Consider the following 22,334-nt stretch of genomic DNA (forward strand, 5'->3'; position numbering starts at 1 on the left):
CACAGAAGGTGGACACAGAGCAGAACACACTCCTTGTGCCACTCCTGCATAAGCTGCAATGCTGCTGCCTCCTCCCAGAGGGGACAACAAAGCTGCAGGAACCAGTTCAGCACTTTTTACCAAGATTCTTATTTGGTGCTCCAGCTAGCAGCCAGCTGCAGCAGGAAATTCCCAATGGTCTGTGGCACTCCAATCTATCCACTGGAATCTGCTGGTAGCTTCACAATTTTACTATTTACTACCTTCCTTTTTAACAGCACTGAACTGTAAGGACCTCCCCCTCTCCAACCAGTATGCCTTTCAAGGAAGAATATGAACATTTCCATGCATGAAACTAGAAAGAACATTATAGTGACAACCCTGTCCCCTCCTATCTTTTAGTCCTCTGAAGTCACTGGAGGGGTACAGGTCCCAAATTTCCCAGAAATCCAAGCCCATTTGTAGGACATCTTTTGACCGCTGCAGTCATTGTGTGCCTTCTGCAAGCACTCATCATTTCTCTGTGGTAGTATTTGTCATTACTGCCACCAACAGTTCTCTGCCATGGATGAAGTTCACAATGGTCAGTAGTTATACTCAGAAAGCAGAGGGCCAACACAGATCTCTCTCTGAACTAGAAAAAACAAAGGTCACACTTAATTGTCCAGATGGCAGAAAACAAAGCTTAGCGGCACAATCTATTTAATCTGCTATGAAAGAATACTGCTTAAATGCACCACACAATAGGAGATGCAAGAGCCAGCCTGGTCAAGTTCCCCATCTATCGCTTTGGGTTCAAGGAGAGGGGAAACAGCAAGACCTAGCTTGTGTCACACCCCAGATCTCATGCCAGCAGAGAGAAAGAGGAACACAGGAAGAAAATATGAATGGAAAATAAAGCCTGATTATCTTTTTCTAGAAGGTAGCATCCTTCAGATATTTTTCAAGTATAGTCCCACAACACTCTTTTGAGCTACAAAAGTAGAAGTGACCAGGTGATTGTGTAAAACAGAAGCTTTACTAGAGTCTGTCAAGTGAGGAAACAAGTCACACAGCAGCCTTGGGCCTCCAAGTTATATCTAGGACAAGATATGAGACTTCATACGGGGCTTCACTTGGGACAGTTGTTATTTACTGTCATTGGGCAACAGCATACATGTAAGAGCCAGATGTTTCCTACAAGTCACTGACACCAAGCCTGAGGAATTCACATCACTGCTCATAGTTTCACTATAACAAGAAACAGCAAGCTTCATACATCTTTTGAGAGCCAGAAGTTCCTCAACAGACCTGTAGGTACTAGCTGCACTTTTAATTTACCTTGGTATTCAAGTAATTATCCTGAACTCACTTAATCTGAAAGTTTCATCCCTTACTGGCACAAGAGAGGTAGATACACCTATTTCTCTTCAATACCTCTTGTTTTTCAACATTTTCCGCAAACAGTAGCAAGCCATTCTCTTCTGTTTATGTATACAGTAACAGTACTGGCTGCCTATCTTAGAACACTTCAATAGCAAGAGAAGTGCAAGGAGGAAGATCTAGAACTTGATTCAAGCATTGTGGCTGGTCATTTGGATTCACTGAGTATGAGTAAAAAATGTTCACCTTTAAAAGAATTTCAGCTTGCAAATACTGTAGTTCTAGTCCTTACCATACAGAAAAGAGTGCAAAAGAGCATGTATCACACTTTGCACTTGAACACCTACAAGATCCGATCCCCAGAACTGTAACACTGACACCTGGCCAGGGAAACTTCCTGACAGGAATACACCCTTGATCAAAAGTCTGCACGAGAAATACATACTGGTGTAACCTGGTAGTCATTATTTTAAAAATTAATAATAAAGTATTTTTGTTTTTATTGGAAGCTAAAGTATGCCACATTTATACTAATGACAACTTTACTGGCAATGTCTAATCGCTGCAAGAGATGAAGCTCAGGGGCTTGTATCAATCAACCTGGTTGCAAGTAAGCAAATCAAACTCCTCACCTTCACATGACACTTTGAGGGGCAAAAAGACAGATTTCATGAGTAAGACATCCTGGAATATACAGCTTTCCATTTAAGAGTTCATAAGTTAAAACACTAAGTTAAAACTTTAAGGCACATCTTCCAACAGAACTACAGATGTTAGTGTTCACAGCTGGTATTCTCCCCAGTCATGAAGGAAGAAATAGCAAATTCAGTGTACTTACTTCAAGCAAAAAGCAAATCAGTAGTCCTTTGTATTCGGTTTCCCACTCCCCTGAAGCAGCTCCCACTCCAAGACAACACAGCACAGGGAGCAATTAAATTGCCTTGTAAAGTACAGTACAAAAAATGGTATATATGAAAACTGTTTGGTATACAGGCTCATTGTACAATTATGCACTACCATCAGGATTTTTTTTTATTTTGCTTCAATTGCTCTTCATTAAAGCAGTTAGATACTTGTGCTAATGAAGACCCTAGTCATCCAGACAGACTCTTATTTATCACTTTAAAGTTCTTTTCTATTTGAAATCACTCTGATTTTGAGGTTTATGCTTGATATCAGGTAATAAAGATATGCATAACCCCTGTGTTTCCTGACCTTTTAAAGCAGGTCTCAATAATTTACGGCACACACCAGTTCTGACTTAGAACTAGTGAGATCAGAACTAACAGCTGCTGTTACACATCTGGCCATAAAAGAGGCTACACAGCACAGCTGAATACAACATCAGCACAGCCAGTAGTATGCTCTGAGAAGCATTTAATAGCCTTCATGGTCAAACAACACTTCTACTAGGAAAAAAAGAACATTTCACTAAAGTCCCTTGTTGATATACTTTGGCCAAGTAAGGATTTCAAAGACTCCTAGTCTTGCCTAACTATGGTCTAAGTTAATTAGGCGCTACACTTCAAGCATTTTAGATAGCTGGGTCAAAAATACACATGGCCCACACATCCAACATGCCTGCAGAGTGGTAAGTTTATTCCACATCCCCAGAGCTATGCAGCAGCATTGGCTGAAGAACGGCTACTGTTTTGCAGCTTTATAATTGAAAACTCTCACGCTACTCCGTAGTGGTGCTGCAGTGGTAACACTCACTCACTGGGAGAACCATATTTAGAAAAATGTTGGGTTCTCCCCCAGAGCAATGCAATAGTTTGGTAAGTGAAATGAACAGCCCCAGTAAGAGTCAGGCATTGTCAGATTAAAAAAAAAGAGCTAGACTCCTACAGGGAGAAACCTGGGCTGACGGGATCTAACTTTATTGGAAGGATTCATTTAATCCCTGCTTGGGAACATAAAACAAGAAAAGTCCTAAAGCTATGTGCTGGAAACAGGGGCTACATTAAATGCAAGTCGAGCAATATAAAAACATAGCCTGCCAACTTCCCCCCTCCCGTGTTTTTCTGCAATAAATACCAACAAGTTAACAACCGGTGTATGAACTTCTCGCACGCAGCCGATGCCCGGCTTTTAATAAGCGAGCGGGGAGGCCCTTGCGCGGCTCTGCGCGGGGCCGGGGGCGCTGCCCGCCGGCCGGGGCTCCACCTGCGGCGCTGACAGGGCGCGGGGGCGACGGGCCGGGCAGGGCGCTGCGACCTGCCGCGCCGGGGCGGCAGCTCACTTACCCGGGGCCCCGTGGCCCGGTGGCTGCGACCCGGCGGCAGATGCACCAGCAGCAGCGCCAGCAGGAACGGGCGAGCCCCCGCGCTGCGCCAGGCCCGCGGCATCATCGTCCCTCGGGGCGGCGCGGCTCTGCGGCCAGCAGAGGCGGCTCTCCCGGGCGGTGCGGCAGCGTCGGGCCCGCGGCAGCAGGTTCCCCGCCTCGGCCATGGGGATGCCCGTTATAAAGCCGCGGCGGGGCGGGGCCGGCCGGCACTGACCGCGCCGTGCGCCTATCGCCGTGCGGCCGCCGCCAATGGCGGGGCCGCGCCGCCTCTCGCCCGGCCCCTCGCCACCGGGCGGGCGGCAGAGGGCGCGGGGCGGGCGGCGGCCCCGTCCCCGTGGCACCTGGAGCCCTCGGCGGCACCTGGAGAGCCCGGCGGCAGCTGGAGAGCCCGGCGGCCGGACGTGCGTGCGGGTGGCGGGCAGCCCCGCGGGATGGGGCCGGCCTGCGTGGCAGGACTCCCCGCGGGGCTGCCGGGCTGCGCCGCCCGCCCCAAAGCCGTGCCGGGCATTGCCGGCCGCAGCCCCGGGGACAGTGACAGCTGAGCCGTGCGGGCGGCCGGGCTAGCCGGCAAGTCAGTTGGGCATAGGAAATCACCACACGGGCCACGAACCGTGTTGATTTGGTCCTTGGCTCTCGGGCCAATGCTGCCATAGGAGCAAGCTCGTGTCTCAGGCAGCGCACATCCTCGTGTCACCTCCGTGCCGAGGCATGGCTGAGCCACAGCCGCAGTCTGCCTCTTCCCCTCAAGATCTTCCTCTGTGTTCTCAGCTGCACAAGCAGCCCCAGAGCCCATTGCTTTGTATTGCTCAGCAAATCCTTCAGATCTGTGATGTGTTTGGGGTCTTTGGTGATACATGCCTTGTACCTGGGAAAATATCCCAAGTCCAAGTTTGGTACCCCTTGAGATGACAAGCCCTTAGACACTGCATGGAGGTCCCATTTCATCTGAGTACCAGGCACTCAGTAATGGGAAGTTTGGGTAGAAAGTGAACTTCGCATACAACCAGCAATTTAGTGCAGCTGTGGAGCAAAGCTGGACAAGAGGGGAAAATGGAGATACATCTACCAGCAAGGCCCAGTATCTACAGGCATGTCTAAAGGGGGAGCAGCACCATGGCATTGTAATGGCAGCAAGCTGTAGACCCTGAGCATTGGAGGCAGCGTCAAGCCCTCTACCTGACAGAGGGACTGAGCAGTAGAGAGATTGTGTGAACTGGACTGGCTTGCATTTACATCAAGTCCTTAATTTTCAAATTACCGGCTTGAGTTTTATAGAGGGCAGGGCAGAGGCCCAACATATTGCAGAGTAATATGCATGGGAGGTCATTGCTGTGTATGTAGTAGTGATAATAATCTTTAGGTAGGATGGTTTGTGGGGCTTTTATGGAAACACATAAAACACGACCATTTTTTCACACAATGTATTACCTTTCTTTACTCAGTGACCTTACAAGAGGCAATACTCACACTTGCAAAAATTCCCTGGAGTGTATCCGCTAGGTATGGGGAGGGGCTGCTACGCCCACACAAAGAACCTTGTTACACAGTAGAAGTCATGTAATTCTGGCATCTTATCAGAGCAAAGCAGAGTGGTTAGGTATAGCGGTTGCTTTAATCTTTCTTTTCCTAAAAAAAAAAAAAAAATTAAAAAATTAAAAATGCCACTATGTAACATTTTGTCATTAGCTTAGACAGGATAAGCCATTTGTTACTCACATGGACCTCTGCCAGTATTTATTCTTGGCTTACAGATTTCTCTGGGACTCCAAACACAGCACCCCATACAAGCCTACCTTAGTCCTAACCCTCACCACTCTGCCAGCCTGGTTCTAAGCTTTGCCAGCTCTTCTGCAGTATGGCCTGTGGTATCCTCTGATTTTCCATTTCAAAGTCTCTCTGATCCACACCTGAACATATGGCATTCCTCATGACATGAGCAGAGAGACCTTGAAAGAAACAGGAGGGAAAGAGCTGGGAAATCTGAATATGAGTGTCTTTGTGGATATCAGGATCAGCTTTGGTGAGGTTGGGCAAGTTATACCTGTGCGCACCTGAATCTGTGAAAAGACAGGCAGAATCTAGTACGGTTTTGTTGAGGCAGTGATCCCACCACTGAAGTACCACATCACCTCATACTTAAGTTTTGATTAAATTCCAGTCCAGATAACAATATTACACTTGCCTACATTCTCCTCTCGAATTTCAGAGGGGGATTTTTGCATCTGACCTATTTAGTATTTTGCCTTCGTGTGTTCTTTATCACTTGTTTTAAACATGAATGCTTTTCTTTGGTGTATTTTTCACATACAAACACAAGGATATCAGGATCTCTATGCTAGATGTTTGTTACCACCATGAAAATGTAATTGTTTTCTTAATCCCTAACAGAGAATACCAGCTCCACTGGAAACCTCTCACCAATGCCTATGAGGCTCTGACACCAGCAGCATCTTAACACCAAGTTCCAGAGAGAGTCAGAAATTCCCAATAACAGAAACCTTTGACCCCTCCATGATCAAAGCTGTTCATAAGCTTGCCACACGTACTCCCGAACAAGGCCAGGTATTTCTCTGTGGTGAGAAATATTTCCCCTGTGGATAGTAACTGCCTTAGTGCAGAAGAGACTTCATAGACTGGCTTATGTATCACCACTAAATTTTACTGAGCTGTTCCAGGCCCAAAAATCTCAGCAAGTCACTATTCAGGAGGCTGGAGGGATATCCAAGCTCTGTTTAAAGACACCATTAAGAGAGAAAATACATGGGTCTTTTCCAGTGTCATTTTCACCGTTGAAAATATGTGCCTAATTCTTTGGTACACTGTGCCTGCTACTCTAGTTGTCATAGGTGCACTTTGCTGTTGTGTCATCAAAGAAAAATCCAGGTAAATAGAATAAACTACAGAAACAGAAAGCTTTGGGCCATTAAATTGTCTTTTGTTTCTCTCAGGTTGCTGGCAAGTAGGAAGTGCCTGCACTGGGCATCAGTGGCATCACAGAGATGTTGATGAGCCAAGAGAAGGCTACTGACCAAACATAAGAGGAATTGGGCACCTAATCGTCTCACTTGAACTCTTCTGAAAAACCTTGCCATCACTCAGAGCACCAAATACTGCTGGCACAGTGCCACTTCCATCAGTGCTGTCTCACTAGCAAACTTGCCCAGAGTCTGTGACTGAAAACCACAAAGAGAGAGGGACACAGTACTGGAAGAGAAGTTGCTCTTGATGTCCCGGCATTTGTATACGAGGCCCAACACATGGATCCTTCAGAGGAAGATGTAAGCTGAGCCATAATTAATTCAGCTATGCAATGATGGTAGAGTAGCACTGAAACTGGTACTGTTGGGGCTTGTTGTGTACATGAGATACAGCCTTCGACTTGCACCTATGAAGATTTACCCCAGCCTGTGCCCATCTGTTGGTGATCAATATCTTGTTGCTATGGTGCTTGCATATCACATCATCACCACAAACTCATGGCACAGGATGTGTATATTGGTGGTCTCAACAACTGTTCAAGGAAAACTGTTTGATTAATTGCCTCTGCTTCTACTTGTCTTGTCCTCAAACAAGTTTCAGAAGATCACTGTCCTCTTTTAAACAGTATTGGCACTCAGAACCATCAAGGGATAGATCTGCCACAGCTTCCATCAGGGCACAATTCCCCTCTTGCACATGTTTAGTAGAAATGATTATTCAGCTTTCAATAGAGAATAATCTGCAGCCTCCAAATATGATGTAATTGCTTTTAGGGACTAATTTATTGTTAGAGATTCTTTTTTAAGTCACTACATGCTTCAATCACTCCTGCAAGGGGTTTAGAAGTCACTTGTTGTCACAATTTTAAAAAGAGGTAAAGAAGTACACAGAAAATTTGCTGTAAGGTTTGTTGTTGTGTGTTGTTACAATGCAGAATTTAGAACTTTTGTTTGTTTGGGTTTTTCTGGTTTTTTGTGGGGAGTTTTTGTAACTTTGTGTCCATTGAATCATTTAGACCATTTAATCAGAGAATTATCCATTGCTGCCAGGTTTTAATTGCTGAGAACCTGCAGTAGCAGAAGAAGCTTTTACTACACTGACACCTGCAAATCTCCATCTAGAGGCAAGCTGGGGCAGTCCAGAGTAAAGACACAGCTGAGCACATTCAGGACCCTATGAAGAATAGCAACCACAGAGAATCGGTTCAGTCACCCTAAAATGAGGTGGAATACAATTTCCCCAGCTTCCCAGACATAGGTAGAGTAAGGGGATTGTGGGGAGGAGTAAGTTTGGCTCATTGATTATGAGCATGGAAATCAGACATCGTTGGGTTCAAAAAGATTCAATCACAGCATACAGCAATTTTACAGTGCCATCCTACTGTCAACACAGCTTTTTATTATGTCTGGCATTTTACTGCATTCCTTTCTTTTTTGTTTTCATAATAATACTGGTGTATGGAAAACAACCTTTTCCCATGATGGAATAACAGTCAGTTGCTGCTAACTGCAAAGTATTCATGCTTGTTAAGAAGGAGAGATACATTGCTTTGGGGTGTTCAGCATGTTTTGGGGTGTATTTGTTGGATTATGTCAAAAAAAGAGTCTCAGCTTTTTATGGAAGCTAATTATATGGATGTATATATATATATATATGCTTGAATGAAACAGAAACCCTGTTAATAAAAATTAAGTGTATTATTGGGCTTTTCATCCTGGAAGCTCTTTGCAGAATATTCACTTATACTTGGATGAAAAGCTTTGTCAAAAATATTATAGCATTTCAAACCTTTTCCCATTAAATCCATTTAGAGTCTGCCACTTCATTCATTATACCTCATACAGAAATTCTGTTCACTTTTTCTCTAGAAAGTATATTAAATTGTATTGGTTCTGGCTGCACTACTTTGGTTTCCCAAAGAGTTGCTAGTAGTCCTGATTAGTTCCCACCACTGCCAGAACCCCACCTCTCACTAGTGTTCATCCATCTGATCTTAATAACCCAGTCATACCTTCATATACCTATACTATTCCATCATAATATGGAAGAGACTTTGGCCATGCCCTAGTATTATTATGAAAACAGGACAAAATGAAACCAAAAAGAAAGGAATGCAGTAAAGTGCAAGGTGTAGTAAAGAGGCAGTAATGCTCATTTGATCTTCAATTCAAAAAATCTACCATTTTTCATGGTACTTCAGCACATACCTTTTTTTAAGAATGGAACCACTACAATGACATAGCTGAAGTTAGTCTGTAATCTGCCAGCTCTTTGAAAACAAAGATATTCTCATTGTCCGGCCTTTTTACTCTTACTTATGTTTTACAAATTATAGGGTATAATGCAAAAAATCAATATGAGGCTCTCTGCAATGGTGGTAAATGATGGGTATATATGTGGCACTGGAAAATTGAATTACTCTTCCAAATATCTATCTAATAAATTTCTAATGTTAATTGTGCACGCCTTTGAATTCTGTAAAGCAAATATAACATCACTCCAGGCTCTAAACCGAATGCCAATTGACCATATCTTTAACCTTTAGAATCTTTATAAGTACTTAGGGACTTGCCAATATTTTTTTTTTATTATTTTGTCAGCTATGAGTTTGAAGTTGGGTTGGACTCCATATGGACTCCAGAAAAGAGATCTGTTCCAACCGCATTTATCAATTTTATCAAGGCAAGGATTCTTTCTGCTCATCCTTGTCTACCTGGGTGGGATAGATGGAAAGTGGGTGGGGGAAAAACAACCTCTGCACTGAAATTTTGAGGACTTGGTACTCTGGGCTGCAACTGCAAAGGAGAACAGCTGGTGAACCCCCCATACATGAGAACTCTCTGCCCATGCCAAGTGGGCTCACTATCAAAAGTGCAAAAGAAGAGTGTGTGGGAATCAGGCTAGGGCTCGTGGAAGTCAGGGTCCCTTGCCTGACCTCCCCTACACGTGATCCTCCACCAGTACATGCAACAAAAAGGAGAAGGAAGCAACTGAGGACCAGGCCCTGTGAGTTCAACAAGTTATGACATTGGGACTACATTTTGTTGCTTGAACACATTTACCTTGCCTCACAGAAATGCTCAGATGAATGCAATGAAGTATTTTGTCTCACGGGTTAGCACCCCCCTCATCTGCTTCTCTCCATTAGCAGTCCATATCTTCAGGAAACTCAGAATCAGATTTCTGTTCTAAATGGCATGAAACAGCTTGGAACTATACTCCAGCAAAGAAATCCTGACATCAAATTAGACACTCTTTGTCTTCTCAGTTGTGGAGGCAAAATGGTGACAAAACAGCAGAGTAGGTTCTAAGATGCCTTGATCCCACAATTTTTCATCAGGGCCAAGAGTAACACTTGTTATCGGACAAGCAAAGTTTGTTTTTTCTTCCCTACCAGTTTCTTAGCACTGATTTAAGTTTCACACTGACACCAGCGAAACAGCACTTAAATCACAGCCCTGAGAACCAGCTACATGTATCCAAAGCTGAGCAGAGTTCAAACCTCAGCCCTGTGCTGATACAGAGTCTTTTCTGTTTTAAATTGCCCACCCACTCACTATTCCCAGCTGCCGAGCCACATAACGTTCAAAGACCACACACAAGGTGCAAGAGCAATAGGGGCCTGTTGAAAATTAAAGTGCAACAGCTTAGTCGAGAGGATAGACTCCAGCATTGCTGCCTAGAAAATGGGGGCAAGGAATGAGACGGAAGGGCAGACAGGACCGTGGGAGATCCATACAGAAAGCAATGGAATCTAGAGTGTCTATTTTGCAGAAATCCCCTATCCTCAGCTCAACAGATAACAGATACACATAGAGCTTCCTATATGAACATGGGCAAAAATCAGCTTAGAAAAAGAGCTGCTGCTTTCCAGAAGCTACACGAGATACTAGGGTCCCAGGGTATGTTCTCAGCTTGGCTGAAAGCACCTAGAGCTGGTCAAAAACCCTCTCTGCCTTATTCCCCCTTCTTGAGCAAGTGTAAAGGAGTATAAAACATGTTTGCTATAACCCATTGCCCACAAGAGACAACAAAACTGTCAAAGAGCTCTGGTTTCTTCTCTCCAGTGCTGCTGATGAAGGGACCTTGCTCTGAAATGCACTCATTTGAATGCCATATAGTAGTGTCACTTATTTCTCTTCATCCTGTTTTAAAAGCACATTGCTATTGAAAACTACAGAGTGTTGCATTACCACTCAGTGGTTGCACAAAGGCAGAGGTGGGTCAGAACCATCACACATCACAGTGCAACACACCCCTTTCTAGGAAAGAGTGTGGATCTCCTAGTGACTTCAGGCTCACAGCGTCTGAGGCAAACTGGTGAAAATAGACCATATCCTGAACCTATCTGCTCAAATGGCCAAGTTTGCAAAGAGTTTTGCACAAGAAGAAACACTTCAAAATGTTTTTAAAACATTCTTAGGTTTTGTCCTGTTGCTTCTCTACATAAAGAATATGTCTTCATACACTAAGATTTTGTGCTTCGTCACTAGCCAGCACTGAATGCTTAAAGGCTGAGTCAAGCTGTACTCTGAGTATGGGCTGTTCAATCCATCACTAAATGAAACGGCTTCACTGCTGAGACAAGGCAATGTAACAGCACACAGCACAGCCCAGCAGTCAGAACAAGAAACAACCAAGGTGGTTTCTAGCAAAGTGCTCAGAGTGTTTGAAGAGGCAGGCTGCCAGCACTCTATGGTGTCATCCTAATCCCTAGTTCTCAGCTGGGACAGCAGCTAAGAAGAGAAGAAAGGAGGAAAGATGAAACACAACATGCCATGAACTTGCTCACTGCAACTCTGATTACTACTAAAGCAAAAGAAAGCAAGACAAGGAGGCACTGGAAAGGAAGACTCAGTGAAGTACCCCATACCAAGTACTCTGAGATGGTGGTTTGAACCCAGAACCACATAGGGAAGCTAGCATGTGTTCCTGTAATGATCTAAAATAGAAGCACAGATACAAAAGTGCTTGCAGCATTGTCAGGCTCCTACCTGTGATCCCAGGTCTGGGCTTCAGAACATGCACAACAATAAACAGAAAGATACCAAGACTGGGATTTTGGTAGTTAACTCTATTGCTCTAATAATTTTACTACCTTCTTTTAAAAATGGGGAATATAAAATAAAATATAGGCATACATGGACACCGTTTTGATCTTTTGATTTCTGTCAGAAACTCTGTGCAGAATAAAACCTTACAACACACAATTGCTTGCATCCAGCTTTTTGAAATATCCCACTGTGATACGTATCAACCTTTTCCTTTTGATTGATAGACTTTGCTAGGGAAACACAGCAGAACAGATGTGTGTGCATGGGTGCCATCAAATTAATTTTAACGCTCTTTTTTCCTGCACCCCCCTCCCACCCACATGCTTATAAAGTTATTCTGAAAGACATGAGAACTCTAAATAATGGGGGTAGGGAGAGTAGGGATTAAAGCACATCTGAAGAAAGGAATATAAAATTGCACTGAAAGCAAAAAATCCTCCCACCATAACCTACCCTTGTCCACCCCTGTGTCAACAAATATGCAACCAATTAATGTAATTGCAGAGTTATTTATGGTGCACAGGAAAGTGTAGTCAAGGACCCTGAGAAACAAGGTTGTAGGGATAGGAACGCCTGGGTTTCCCCCTCACCCCCTCCTTTGCAGATGTTTAAGTTGACTTGTGGTGTCCATGTGTCTCATAACCAACAGCCTGTCTACTTTGCAGGTGTTGCTTGCTGTATGGGGGTGGGTAAAGTGGATGAAAGGAGACCTGGAAAAAAGTTGGCGTCTTCTGATTTCAAACTGTGACTAAAAGATATTGGTTGGGTTTAGATATTCCCCCACCTACTCGCACCAACTTCGCAGGCTACAAAAGCCCCATACTTAATCCCTTCAGATGACCCTTCCGACAGCAGCAACAACATTTGAACAACAGGGGGAAAAAATTTCTTAGCTCCATGATTTGATTGTTCAGGGTGACAGTTTTGTTACTGTTCAGTGCCCTGCACAAGAGAGGTTTTAATTAGAGCTATTGAGTGGTTTGAATTGGCACAATTAGGGTCAGCATTAATGATTGCTGCATGTGTTCTTTTGAACAGTAAGGGCTTTTTTTTGCCCATGGACAGGAGGGGGTAGCAGCTAATGAACTAGGAGAGTGCAAATTATCTCTGCAAAGCTGGGGCAAGTGTAATACACACTGGGGATAAAGTGGAGAGCAGGAAGAGAGAACACAGCTTATGAGGCTGATCGAGAAGACTTCCCAGGAATGTGCTGAGCACCATCAGTCTCCAGTGCTTGTCATTTGCCTCCTCAGGTATATAAAGCACTGACAAAGATGCATTTCTTGTATCACAAGGAACACCCCAGAAAAGCAAAGTAAATCCAGTATTTTCATACTGAAAAATATAAAAGGAGACGAGGAAAAGGCTGCAGTCTGCTGAGAACAGTAGTCTGCTTCAAAACAAGGACGTGCTCATGTAAATTGGTACTCCCATGAGTAGGCTTGTAGGCTTTAGCCCCCTCCCATTCACTTCAGCGTGATACTGGATCAGTTCAAAGGAACACAGCCACATAAGAGACAGACACATACATTTGTATACAAGGACCCTCCTGTGTGTTTGTAGAAATGCCTCTCAAATACACACACCTGCTTTACCAGCACAGCAGATAGATGCCAGAGCCCCATGCATATGGCAGCTCTGCCAAAGGCTGCTCCTTGGAAAACAAGAGTCCTCACAGAATGTGCCACTTGACAAAGACCTCTTGGTATGGTCTAACTGAGGTCAGACATCATAGCTATGGTGTTCTCAGAACTTGTAGATCTCTAATGTGCTCATTACAGAGTCTCTTTCTGATCCACACAGTCCACGAAGCTCTCCATAAATGCTCCTGGGTTGCAGGAGGAATACACTCCCATGTCATTCCAGCATAGCCAAAGAGAATTCTCTTCCACAAATCTATTTAGTGACAATACCCATCTGGGTGCAGGGACTCACTGGCAGCACAGGACCTGCCCCACTCTCGTGAAGAACCTCCATTGCTTCTTGACTGTGCATGTCCCCCCCCAAAGCATACACTACTTTTGCCTCAGGCCTACAACAAAGCTTTCAGAGTATTCTCCATTTCCTAAAACAAGGTTTTGGTCAGGCACTATATTAGAACCACAGACCTTGCTTCACCTTCGAGGTACAGAAAGAGTTTGTTCATGTGCCAGCTACCCAGTGGTGGAGCTGCCCTCCCCCAGAGAAACAGCCATTCCCCACTTAGATGTGTCACACATCTGGTTTTACTAATGGTGGGTTGACCCTCTGATACCTGAATGAGCCTAGAAGTCCCTTCTGGGGTTCAAAAAGCCCAGATAGGACATCACTGCCAGGGGCACCCATGGGGGTGTCTCAGGTCTGGCAGTACCAGCTGAGCCAGATATTGGCGCTGATCTCTGGGCTGGCCCTAAAATCTTATGCAAGCCATCAGGCCTGCTGTAAAATGTCCTTTCTCATTGCCTGCAGTAATAATGTCTCTTGAATGTGACCCAAAGACGGAGATACATTGCCAGGCACCATGCATCAAAGGTTGATTCTTCAGTTGGTAGAGCAGCAACGTACATGTTGTCAGAGGACTGATCCTGGTACATTTTTCAGAAAACATTTTCAGCCAAACTTTCTGCAGCCATCCCAGAGTGTGGCCACCATCACCTAACCACTAAAATTTTTGAAGCAGAGCGTTGGCACCAGCCAAGGCTGCACAGCCCACCAGCTCTTTCATTGGCAAAACAGGTAAAACTGTGTGCATGATTGGAGTGGAGAAGCTGAGTGGAATCCTGGGTGTGCAGTCTTGGCTGGGAACTGGCCAAATACTTCACCTTTTATATATGCAAAGGAAGACAAAGGTGCTCAAAATATGGAGACAATTAGACTCTTTGGTGTGGTTAAAAAGTGCTTTCTGTGCATTTCTATTATGAGATATTTTCAGATCTTTCAGCATCTCAGTCTCTCTCTAAACATTACCTTATCTTTAAAAAATCCAATTTTTCTGGCTTTTTAAAGTAGGTAATATAAATTACATTATTATTACCTAGAATATACAGTAGTCCAATGTATTTGGGAAATAATTACAGGCCAAAATCTTGCCATGTGAACAGAGGTCAAACGGACTGTGCATAAAGAGGTCATATTCTCTAATAGGCTAATAATTCTCTCATTAATAGACAATTCTCTCATATTCTGTAATAGACTAATCCAGTAGGAATTTAGCAATGTGAAAATTTAAGCAATGATACTGCTGCAATCCATTTGAAGCCTATGGATGGATACAAATCTAATGGGCACTCGCAGCTAGGATAATCTCACTTAGTTTTCAAGGCAGAAAACTTAGGTAGACCTGTTCCTCTCAGGTGAGGGTTACCTACTCATTTGTGGCCTCACAAATTCTTTACTTTATTACAGATTTTGTGGTACTCATTTCCAAGATGCCTGAGAGTCCATCTCATAAACGATCTTTCCCCAGGTGTGCCAGCCTCCAGGGCATAGCGAGCCCAGCAGAGGTCTATGGCTGCCAGCAGGAGCTGGAGGTGAGCACGCAGATGGCAGCAGGGTGAGAGCAGGGCTGTAGCAGTTGTCTCCCTTGGGAGCAAGCAGTGTGGCTGCAGGTGCTTCAGCTCACCCAGCACCCCTGAATGAAGAACATTTCTCCCTTCCCTTGGCTGTGTAGGAGGGACTGGTTCCACTGGGGCTCAGCAGAAGGGCAGAATTGGAGAGCTGAGGGAAGGGCAGAGACACAGGCAAACACCTCATGGGTGCTTTTGCTATTGGCTGCTTTCGTGCCCTCTCCCGCACGCCTCTCTCATAACTGTTCCCATGGCCAGCAATTTTGTTTGGGCAGGCATCCAGCATTGCTTAGCAGATCCAAAATGACACCTCACACATTCTTGAAGGTGTGAAAGAAACAACCAAGCTGAGTCGCTTCACCACCCTCAGGGTACTAGAGGTGATACCACAGACTTGCCAAGGAACACACAAGGACATCCACAAACATTTCACGACCACCTTCTTTGAGTCCACTTTGTTATTAAACAGTCCTGGTTTTGGCATTAGCTGGAAAGCAGAACATACAACTGCGCAGACAGGACCTCTGCCTTGGCTTTCTTGTCATACATCCTCAAAAAGGCAAGACTTTCCAGTAACAAGTTGATTTATGTCATCCAATAAATATATTAATAGTCTTTGTATGGATTGTTTACAAGCAAATAATAACTCCAGAGGCAGGAGGATGGGGCTAACACCATAGGCACCAAACTGCTAGCTGGGCATGGCCTGAGGCTGAGCTACCTGGAAAGAGTCTGGAAGCTAACAGGCAAGAAAGTGGATGTGACATGAAAAGCTGAATGTGAGAGGGAGTATTGTGAGAAGCTGGCAAAAGGCACAGGTGGTGCTGTGAAGGCTGGCTGGATCCCTCATGTGGTTACAGGGAACGTGTGCGAGCAGCAGCCGAACCACAAGACAGCTGGAGTGGAGCACTGGGGACATTCTGGGAAATGGGGCCTTGCCAAACCAGCATGCATGGTAACCATACCTCTAACAGCATATAAGCCTGAGATAGCCTGGTTAGCAGTATTAGAAATAGCAAACTCAAAAATGGATATATGGCAAAACCAGGACTACAAGGGAAAACTAGTTAGGTGCAGGTTTTCTCTCTCAATTAAGGAACAGAAATAGAGATGCATGCGTGGTAAAGAAAGAGTTAAAGGAGCCCAGACATGGATAATAAGATACATGATTCATGTCTGGGAGCATTTGTCAAGCAGCCCTATGCTTGACCACTGCAGCTGGAGCCAGCAATGAACCAAACCCTTTGCTCCTGACCATGCCACCAGAGTTCGACCGCCCAAGCCAGAGGACAGGGCTTAGCAGTGCAGGGGATTAGCTTTTGCTAGCTGGACAGACAGATTGAACATCCCAGCATAACCAGTTTGGTACCTGTTCCAGAGCAGAAGGCATTAGCAACTATCCACCACTGTGTAACAGCTCAGATTAAGTGGTTTTTTGGTTTTCAGTTCAATTAATACAGTTAACTATTGGAACTAAAGAAGGTGTCTTGTTTACCTTCAAACTCATGGTCTACACCCAAGAAAAATATTTCCCAGGAAAACCATTTGCACTGAGAAATCAGTATTGCACATCCTCTGCCTTGGTGTAGGCACTGATGAGGAAATAGAAAATATGGAACAAGCCTGTCTGTGAAGTGATGCTTAAAAGTTCTGCAAGCACTCCCAGCAGAGGCTGTAAATGCAGACTTCAAAAACTTGTCAGAAAAAATTAAGTCACTCAGAAGGTACTTCATCTGAGCATTGGCTGAATGTTTCATATAGACTTATTTTACTGAAATTAGACAACCCATCTCCAACTTGAGAGAAATGTATCTTGCCTTTAAGCTCTATAACATTTAATTGTATCTCAGATCACCCATAAACCAGCAGAGGCTGTTCTTTTCATAACTTCTCTGTATTGGTGTTGCCATACCACTGCATTTCTGTGCTGCAGCCAGACCAGCACTACTTGCAAGTAGACCAGCTAAGAAAAAGTGATGAATGACCCCACAGAGACTAAGATGTGAGATAGCTCTCATTGGCCTGAATATTAAGCAGTGAATTCACCCTCACAGCCTTTTCTCAATGTTCCCAAGTCTCCTTCCTCTGGCAGATCCAGGGTTTGTCCTAGCCTGGTGCCAGTAGCCCTATGCGCCCAGAGGTTTAGGTCTTCTTTCCTAGGGCAGACTGCTCCATCTCAATCTAGAGCTCCTGATTCCTTGCCCCCTGCTGTAACCTCTTCTGAAGGCACCTTTTGCTGCTGCTTCACTACAAGGAAAGTAAGTTACTTAGATTCTGTATCTACGAGCACTTTGGAAAGCTCCAGTGTTGCCAAGGCATTGGCAGAGGGCAGAATGCAGACAAGTTTTTTGTCGAATGCTCTCTCACAGCACAGAAACATGTGCAAAGCTGGACTTAGTATATCATCAAATTAATCAGATATGATAACCAATATCAACTGCAAAAGTGTTTTTGAGAAAGCAGGAGAAAGCTGGGGACTTTTAGCAGATGCATCACCAGTAAGAATTCTACACAATTTGAACTATTTATCCAGTTGAGTCTTTATTTAATTTTAAGCAACATTCCTTTTGCTGCCTCAGAGATTTTTGTCCCACAGTTATTAGGATTTTTCAATATTGCTGCCTTGATTTGGGAGAAGGGTATATTTCTTCTTTTGTCACATCAAGCTACATTCTCACATTAAAAAGAAAAGTCAGGCAACCAGCTGATTTGTAGCTACATCTGCTTTTAGATCAGAGCTCTTCGCCTGGTTAACCAGTGGGATGGCTCCGAAGTCATGACTCAGGAGGTTTGAGGGTTTAGGCTTGATCAATAAGCTGACAGGTCTGAAAAAGTGCACCTGATGTGAGGAAAAAGCACTAAGAAGAGCAACATGAACTGCACAATAACTTGGGTCTAGCATCAGGAATTCTAATGTAAACAGTTCAGATTTCTGTGGGTAAATCCATCACTCAACTCAGTCATAACAAGCTTGTGTTCAAGAGTTCCTGCAGCCCAGACAGGCAGCAGATCCTCCCACCTGCACCACAACCCAACCAGCACCTTTACAAAGATCACAGTGCCCGGAGCCCAGCCCCTTCCTCATCACAGGCCCAGACCCTGTGCCTGACACTACTGGCAAAAGTAGGACTACCTTGAGAAGGGGTACATCCCTGGGTGGCTTCTGAACTTCTCTCCTTGCCCTGATTTCTCATGAAGCCTGAGAACCTCTGCACTAATTGGACATCCTCACTGGAAAGGGCAATTTGTTACCACAGGAGCATGTTTCACATGCAGCACCATGTTAAACACCTGGTGTGACGATTCTGTAATATTTCATACTAGAGCTATGGTCTTAATGCAACTGGCTGGGGACACACACCCTCACTTTCTTCAGCTGTCCCATTTCCACTGCTTGCAAATTACTGACCTTCCCTTAGCCCCATCTCCTCCATGCCTGAACTAACACAACTCAACATGGCCTTTTTGTAGGCTTGTACTGCATAAAGCCTGTGACATTATTTCTTATTAATCTAGATATCACTGGGCTTAACAGCAATCAAATTCTACCCTTCTGCCAAGAATTTAACTGAGCATACAAGCATTTCCAGGTTACTTTAGTGTTTAAGGAGTATCTTTCCCAATAGCCATTGCTATTGCCACAATCAGGACTAAAGGCACAACTTACATGACCCAAACACAGAAGTTCTGTGTTCCTTCAGCCCCACAATATGCTTTGGAGGCAGCAATGGCCACCATGAGCCTTTTCTAAAAAGGATGATGAGCTAGTCTGTCATATAATTGTGAGTTACTAAGCAACATAAGCAGGTAATATTCCAACAGTGACTAACTGCTAAGTACAATTCTGAATTTGAGGTGGAATTTCTACACTTGCCTTCCTGGTTTCTGTGATGATATTTCATTCCCCCCCCCCCCCCCCCCCAATTCCATCTCTTCAAGCTGAAACAGCCGAGGAAGGGGCTGATCCACTTTGCCACCCACACAGGTGTCTGCACTGCCAAACCAGCACCAATGGTGTGCCCTTTTTCATCACTAGGGCAGCAAGAATCCAGCCTCACCTTCACATCCACAAGTATGTTTGCAATTAGAGTAACTTTTATTTTTGTTATATTATGTGAGACCCAAGTCTTTGGGCTGCAGTGGTCTAGGGAGCTCAAAGCTGTGAATCTCAGCAGGCACCTACAAAGCACTCCTGCTATGCTGCCCAAGTAACAAGACAGGCAAGGAAAGGATTTCCAGCAAGTAAGAAAGAGCATAATAGAATCCAGCAGAGGCACTGGTATTTATGGTAGTCCTCATCAAGCTCCATCCTTCCCCTTGCATCACTCTTACAAGTAGGAAAAGATATCAGTAACCTTGTCTATTCTCCCCATGTAACTCCCCTGCTTGGATGCAGAAAGCCAGGCTGGCACAGGGAACATAATTTAAGAGCATCTGACCTCAGGCTTGGTAAATTGGGCCCATTGTACAACCCCCTGTCTGTATCACTGTACATATAGAGTACATCATTATGAAGCTGCATTTTTGCCCTCTGAACAACCTCTATATGATACCCAGGAGATATTTTCTATTCTCAGCACTGTTGTGTCATTAACTTTCCTGCTTGTTTTGACTGTTTGTCTCTCAAGCTGAAGTGTCTAGAACTGGGAAAGCCACAGCCAAGAAAAGTCATTAATACAAACATCACTAATATTTATGACGGACACTCAAAGAAAAGTATTCCACAATGCATTATCTTGCTTTCCACAAAGCTCAGTAAGGGCTAGAGTGCCTTGGAGCTCTATTCTGCTTCGGCTCCCTTCCATTTTCCTCCAAGCAGCAAGGGCACCTCAGAGCAATGAGGATTTTCTGGCCCTTTAACAATCCCCCTGTCCGCCAGACTTCCTCCTTTCATAGCCCCCATGTGCTCCCCTCCCCTCTTCCCCGGGCTAGTTAATATGTGCCAAATCCTGACACCCTGAATGGTTTCCCAACGCCGACACTAATCACGTTTTCGGGAGCAGGTCAGCAGTGAAGGAGCTGAAATTCGTGTGAAAAAGTCCCTGGGATGGCCCCGGTGCCTCACACCTGCATGCCCTATTCATCTGCACTGTTTACACATTGTCATCCACAATTAATTCTTTCCAGGGACGCTCCACTGCCTGCCCTCCCGTTGCACAGGGACCCCATTCTGAGCTGTTGTGTCTGTTAAATTGAGCATGGGGTGCTGCGATTAAATTAAGTTTTGTGGCACTCTCTCTCTTTCTCTGCCTCCCTTCCCTTCTCTTTTCTCTCCATTAATAACGATGCCTGATGGAAGATTGCTGGCACTGGAGTAAAGAAGTAATTACAGGCACTAAAAGTAGGGAAAGAAAAGTTTCTGTGTGGAAACGTGAATGGGGACATCTTTTCTGGCTAGCCGACATTTCTCTCAGTGCGAGGTGGGAACCACAGCCACATGCAATTCCAGGGTACAAGCAGGAGAAAGGAGAGGAGGGCATGGGGGCACACATGGTGATCTCGCATAGAGCAAACTGCCAGAATTTGGATCTGTGAGTGTCTTTAGCCACTGGCCTGAATATAGGTTTTCTTCAGCAGTTGACATTCTCACCTTCTACTATAGCCACGTTTGTGCATATACATGGCATACTCCAGCCTGGTTGCTCTTCTCACAAAGTATCATATCCAAAGGCACACAGAGAAATTTCCTGGCTAACAGGCTAGCGAGTCACCTCCTCACACTGGCACACTCCTGCATTGTTGCGCAAAACATGGAATAAGAATTGCTCACTGGAGATGAGAAGGAAAACAAGAAGACAGGAATTTGACCAGCTTCTGCAAAACCTCAAGGCAGCAGCTCTTTTTGCCAAGTATTTTGCTCATGCATGAAGTGGACAACTGGTTTTTATTACTGGGACCTCTTCAAAGTTGAAGAGCCATTTTTGCTGAAAACAGAAATGTGCAGCTTTCCAAGCAAATGGATCTGGGTGGATTTGGTTTTACATCTTTGTTCAGCTACTTGCAGGACTCACTACCACAATAGACTGCAGTCCCACAGCACAGCATATGAAGTGTCCCCTTGGTAAGAAGGGCAGAGCTCAGACCTTTCCAGCCAGCAGCCTGGATTAGAGCTATAGCCAAACTACAGAGCAGCCTCTGTTTGCACATATCAGCCATACATGAAAATAAACCCCAAACCAAAAAGCAAAACAAAACCCAAACAAACAAACAAACCCCCCCCCCAAAAAAAAAACACCCAACAACCAAAAAAAAAAAAAAAAACCCAACAAAAAAAGCCCCAAACAAACAAAAAACCCCAAAAAACCCCAAACCACCTGAAAATCGCCTTAAGGAAGTTCTGAGGTCCCAATATCCAATGAACACATGAAACATGACAAAATTAATTGACTACAAGCACAGTCTTTTAAGGCTTGGCAAATATCAACCTCTCTGATTTTTATCCTATGCAAGAAAATTGCCCCTTCAAGACAAATCTTTATGTTGGCAATTCAAGAAACAGCCTCCTCCTAAACACCAATGTAAAATATTGTTGCATGTACATAGAAACCTGCTGGATGTAAAGCATGTGCTACATCCCCCTCTAGTGCTGAACTACTACAGAATAACAACCTAATGCTGCTACTGTTTTCTTCAGGTGGAGCAGAGACCTTTCTGCAACAATCCATAATTAAACTCCATAAAAAACCTGAAGGGCAGCTGCCACATGTGAAGGCACCTTTATGGGGTGATTGCTGTACAGAAGATGGATTCACAGGGGCTGAGAAGTCCAATAGTCCTTAAAATTAACAAGATTTTAATACTTCCTAGATACTATTGTGAATCCAGGACAAATTTGTTTCATTTAGCAAGTCTCCTTATTCATTCCTTATTCATTCTGTACTTCCTCTTAAAAACTAGGGAGCTGTACACATCACACATGTGATCAACACCTATCCCATGGCATCACAGGTCTTCAGTGCTTCATACCAAGCACCTGGGCAAAAGGGCCCCTCTGAGAGCACCAGCTAGAGTTATTACCCTCCCAGTCATCCTCCACCACAGCAGCCATGGTCTTGCAGGCCTTGTTCAGGTAAGGAACCTGGCTGAGTTGGGCAGGGAGCACCAGCTTTCACCAGCTGCCTGCATTAT

The 22,334-nt window shown here is 44.5% G+C and overlaps 1 protein-coding gene across 14 annotated transcripts in view; it reads right to left on the bottom strand.

Moving 5' to 3' along the window:
• The window catches only part of SMOC1 (SPARC related modular calcium binding 1), a 158,179-nt gene that overhangs the window by 124,276 nt on the left and 11,569 nt on the right, over positions 1 to 22,334 (bottom strand). For 7 of the 14 annotated variants that reach the window (XM_072930084.1, XM_072930079.1, XM_072930080.1 and 4 more), the window contains one exon: positions 5,096 to 5,254. Coding sequence is in view for 6 of the 14 variants with exons in the window: in XM_030274436.4 (XP_030130296.3) it covers positions 3,588 to 3,692 (105 nt within the window). In the remaining 8 variants the exon portion in view is untranslated. Of the gene's footprint in view, positions 1 to 3,587; positions 4,139 to 5,095; positions 5,255 to 20,796; positions 21,393 to 22,334 lie in introns of those variants that run through there. The other 7 variants (XM_030274436.4, XM_030274435.4, XM_030274433.4 and 4 more) reach the window with 2 other exon arrangements.

This window comes from Taeniopygia guttata, chromosome 5, assembly GCF_048771995.1.
Source record: "Taeniopygia guttata chromosome 5, bTaeGut7.mat, whole genome shotgun sequence".
Classification (NCBI taxonomy): domain Eukaryota; kingdom Metazoa; phylum Chordata; class Aves; order Passeriformes; family Estrildidae; genus Taeniopygia; species Taeniopygia guttata.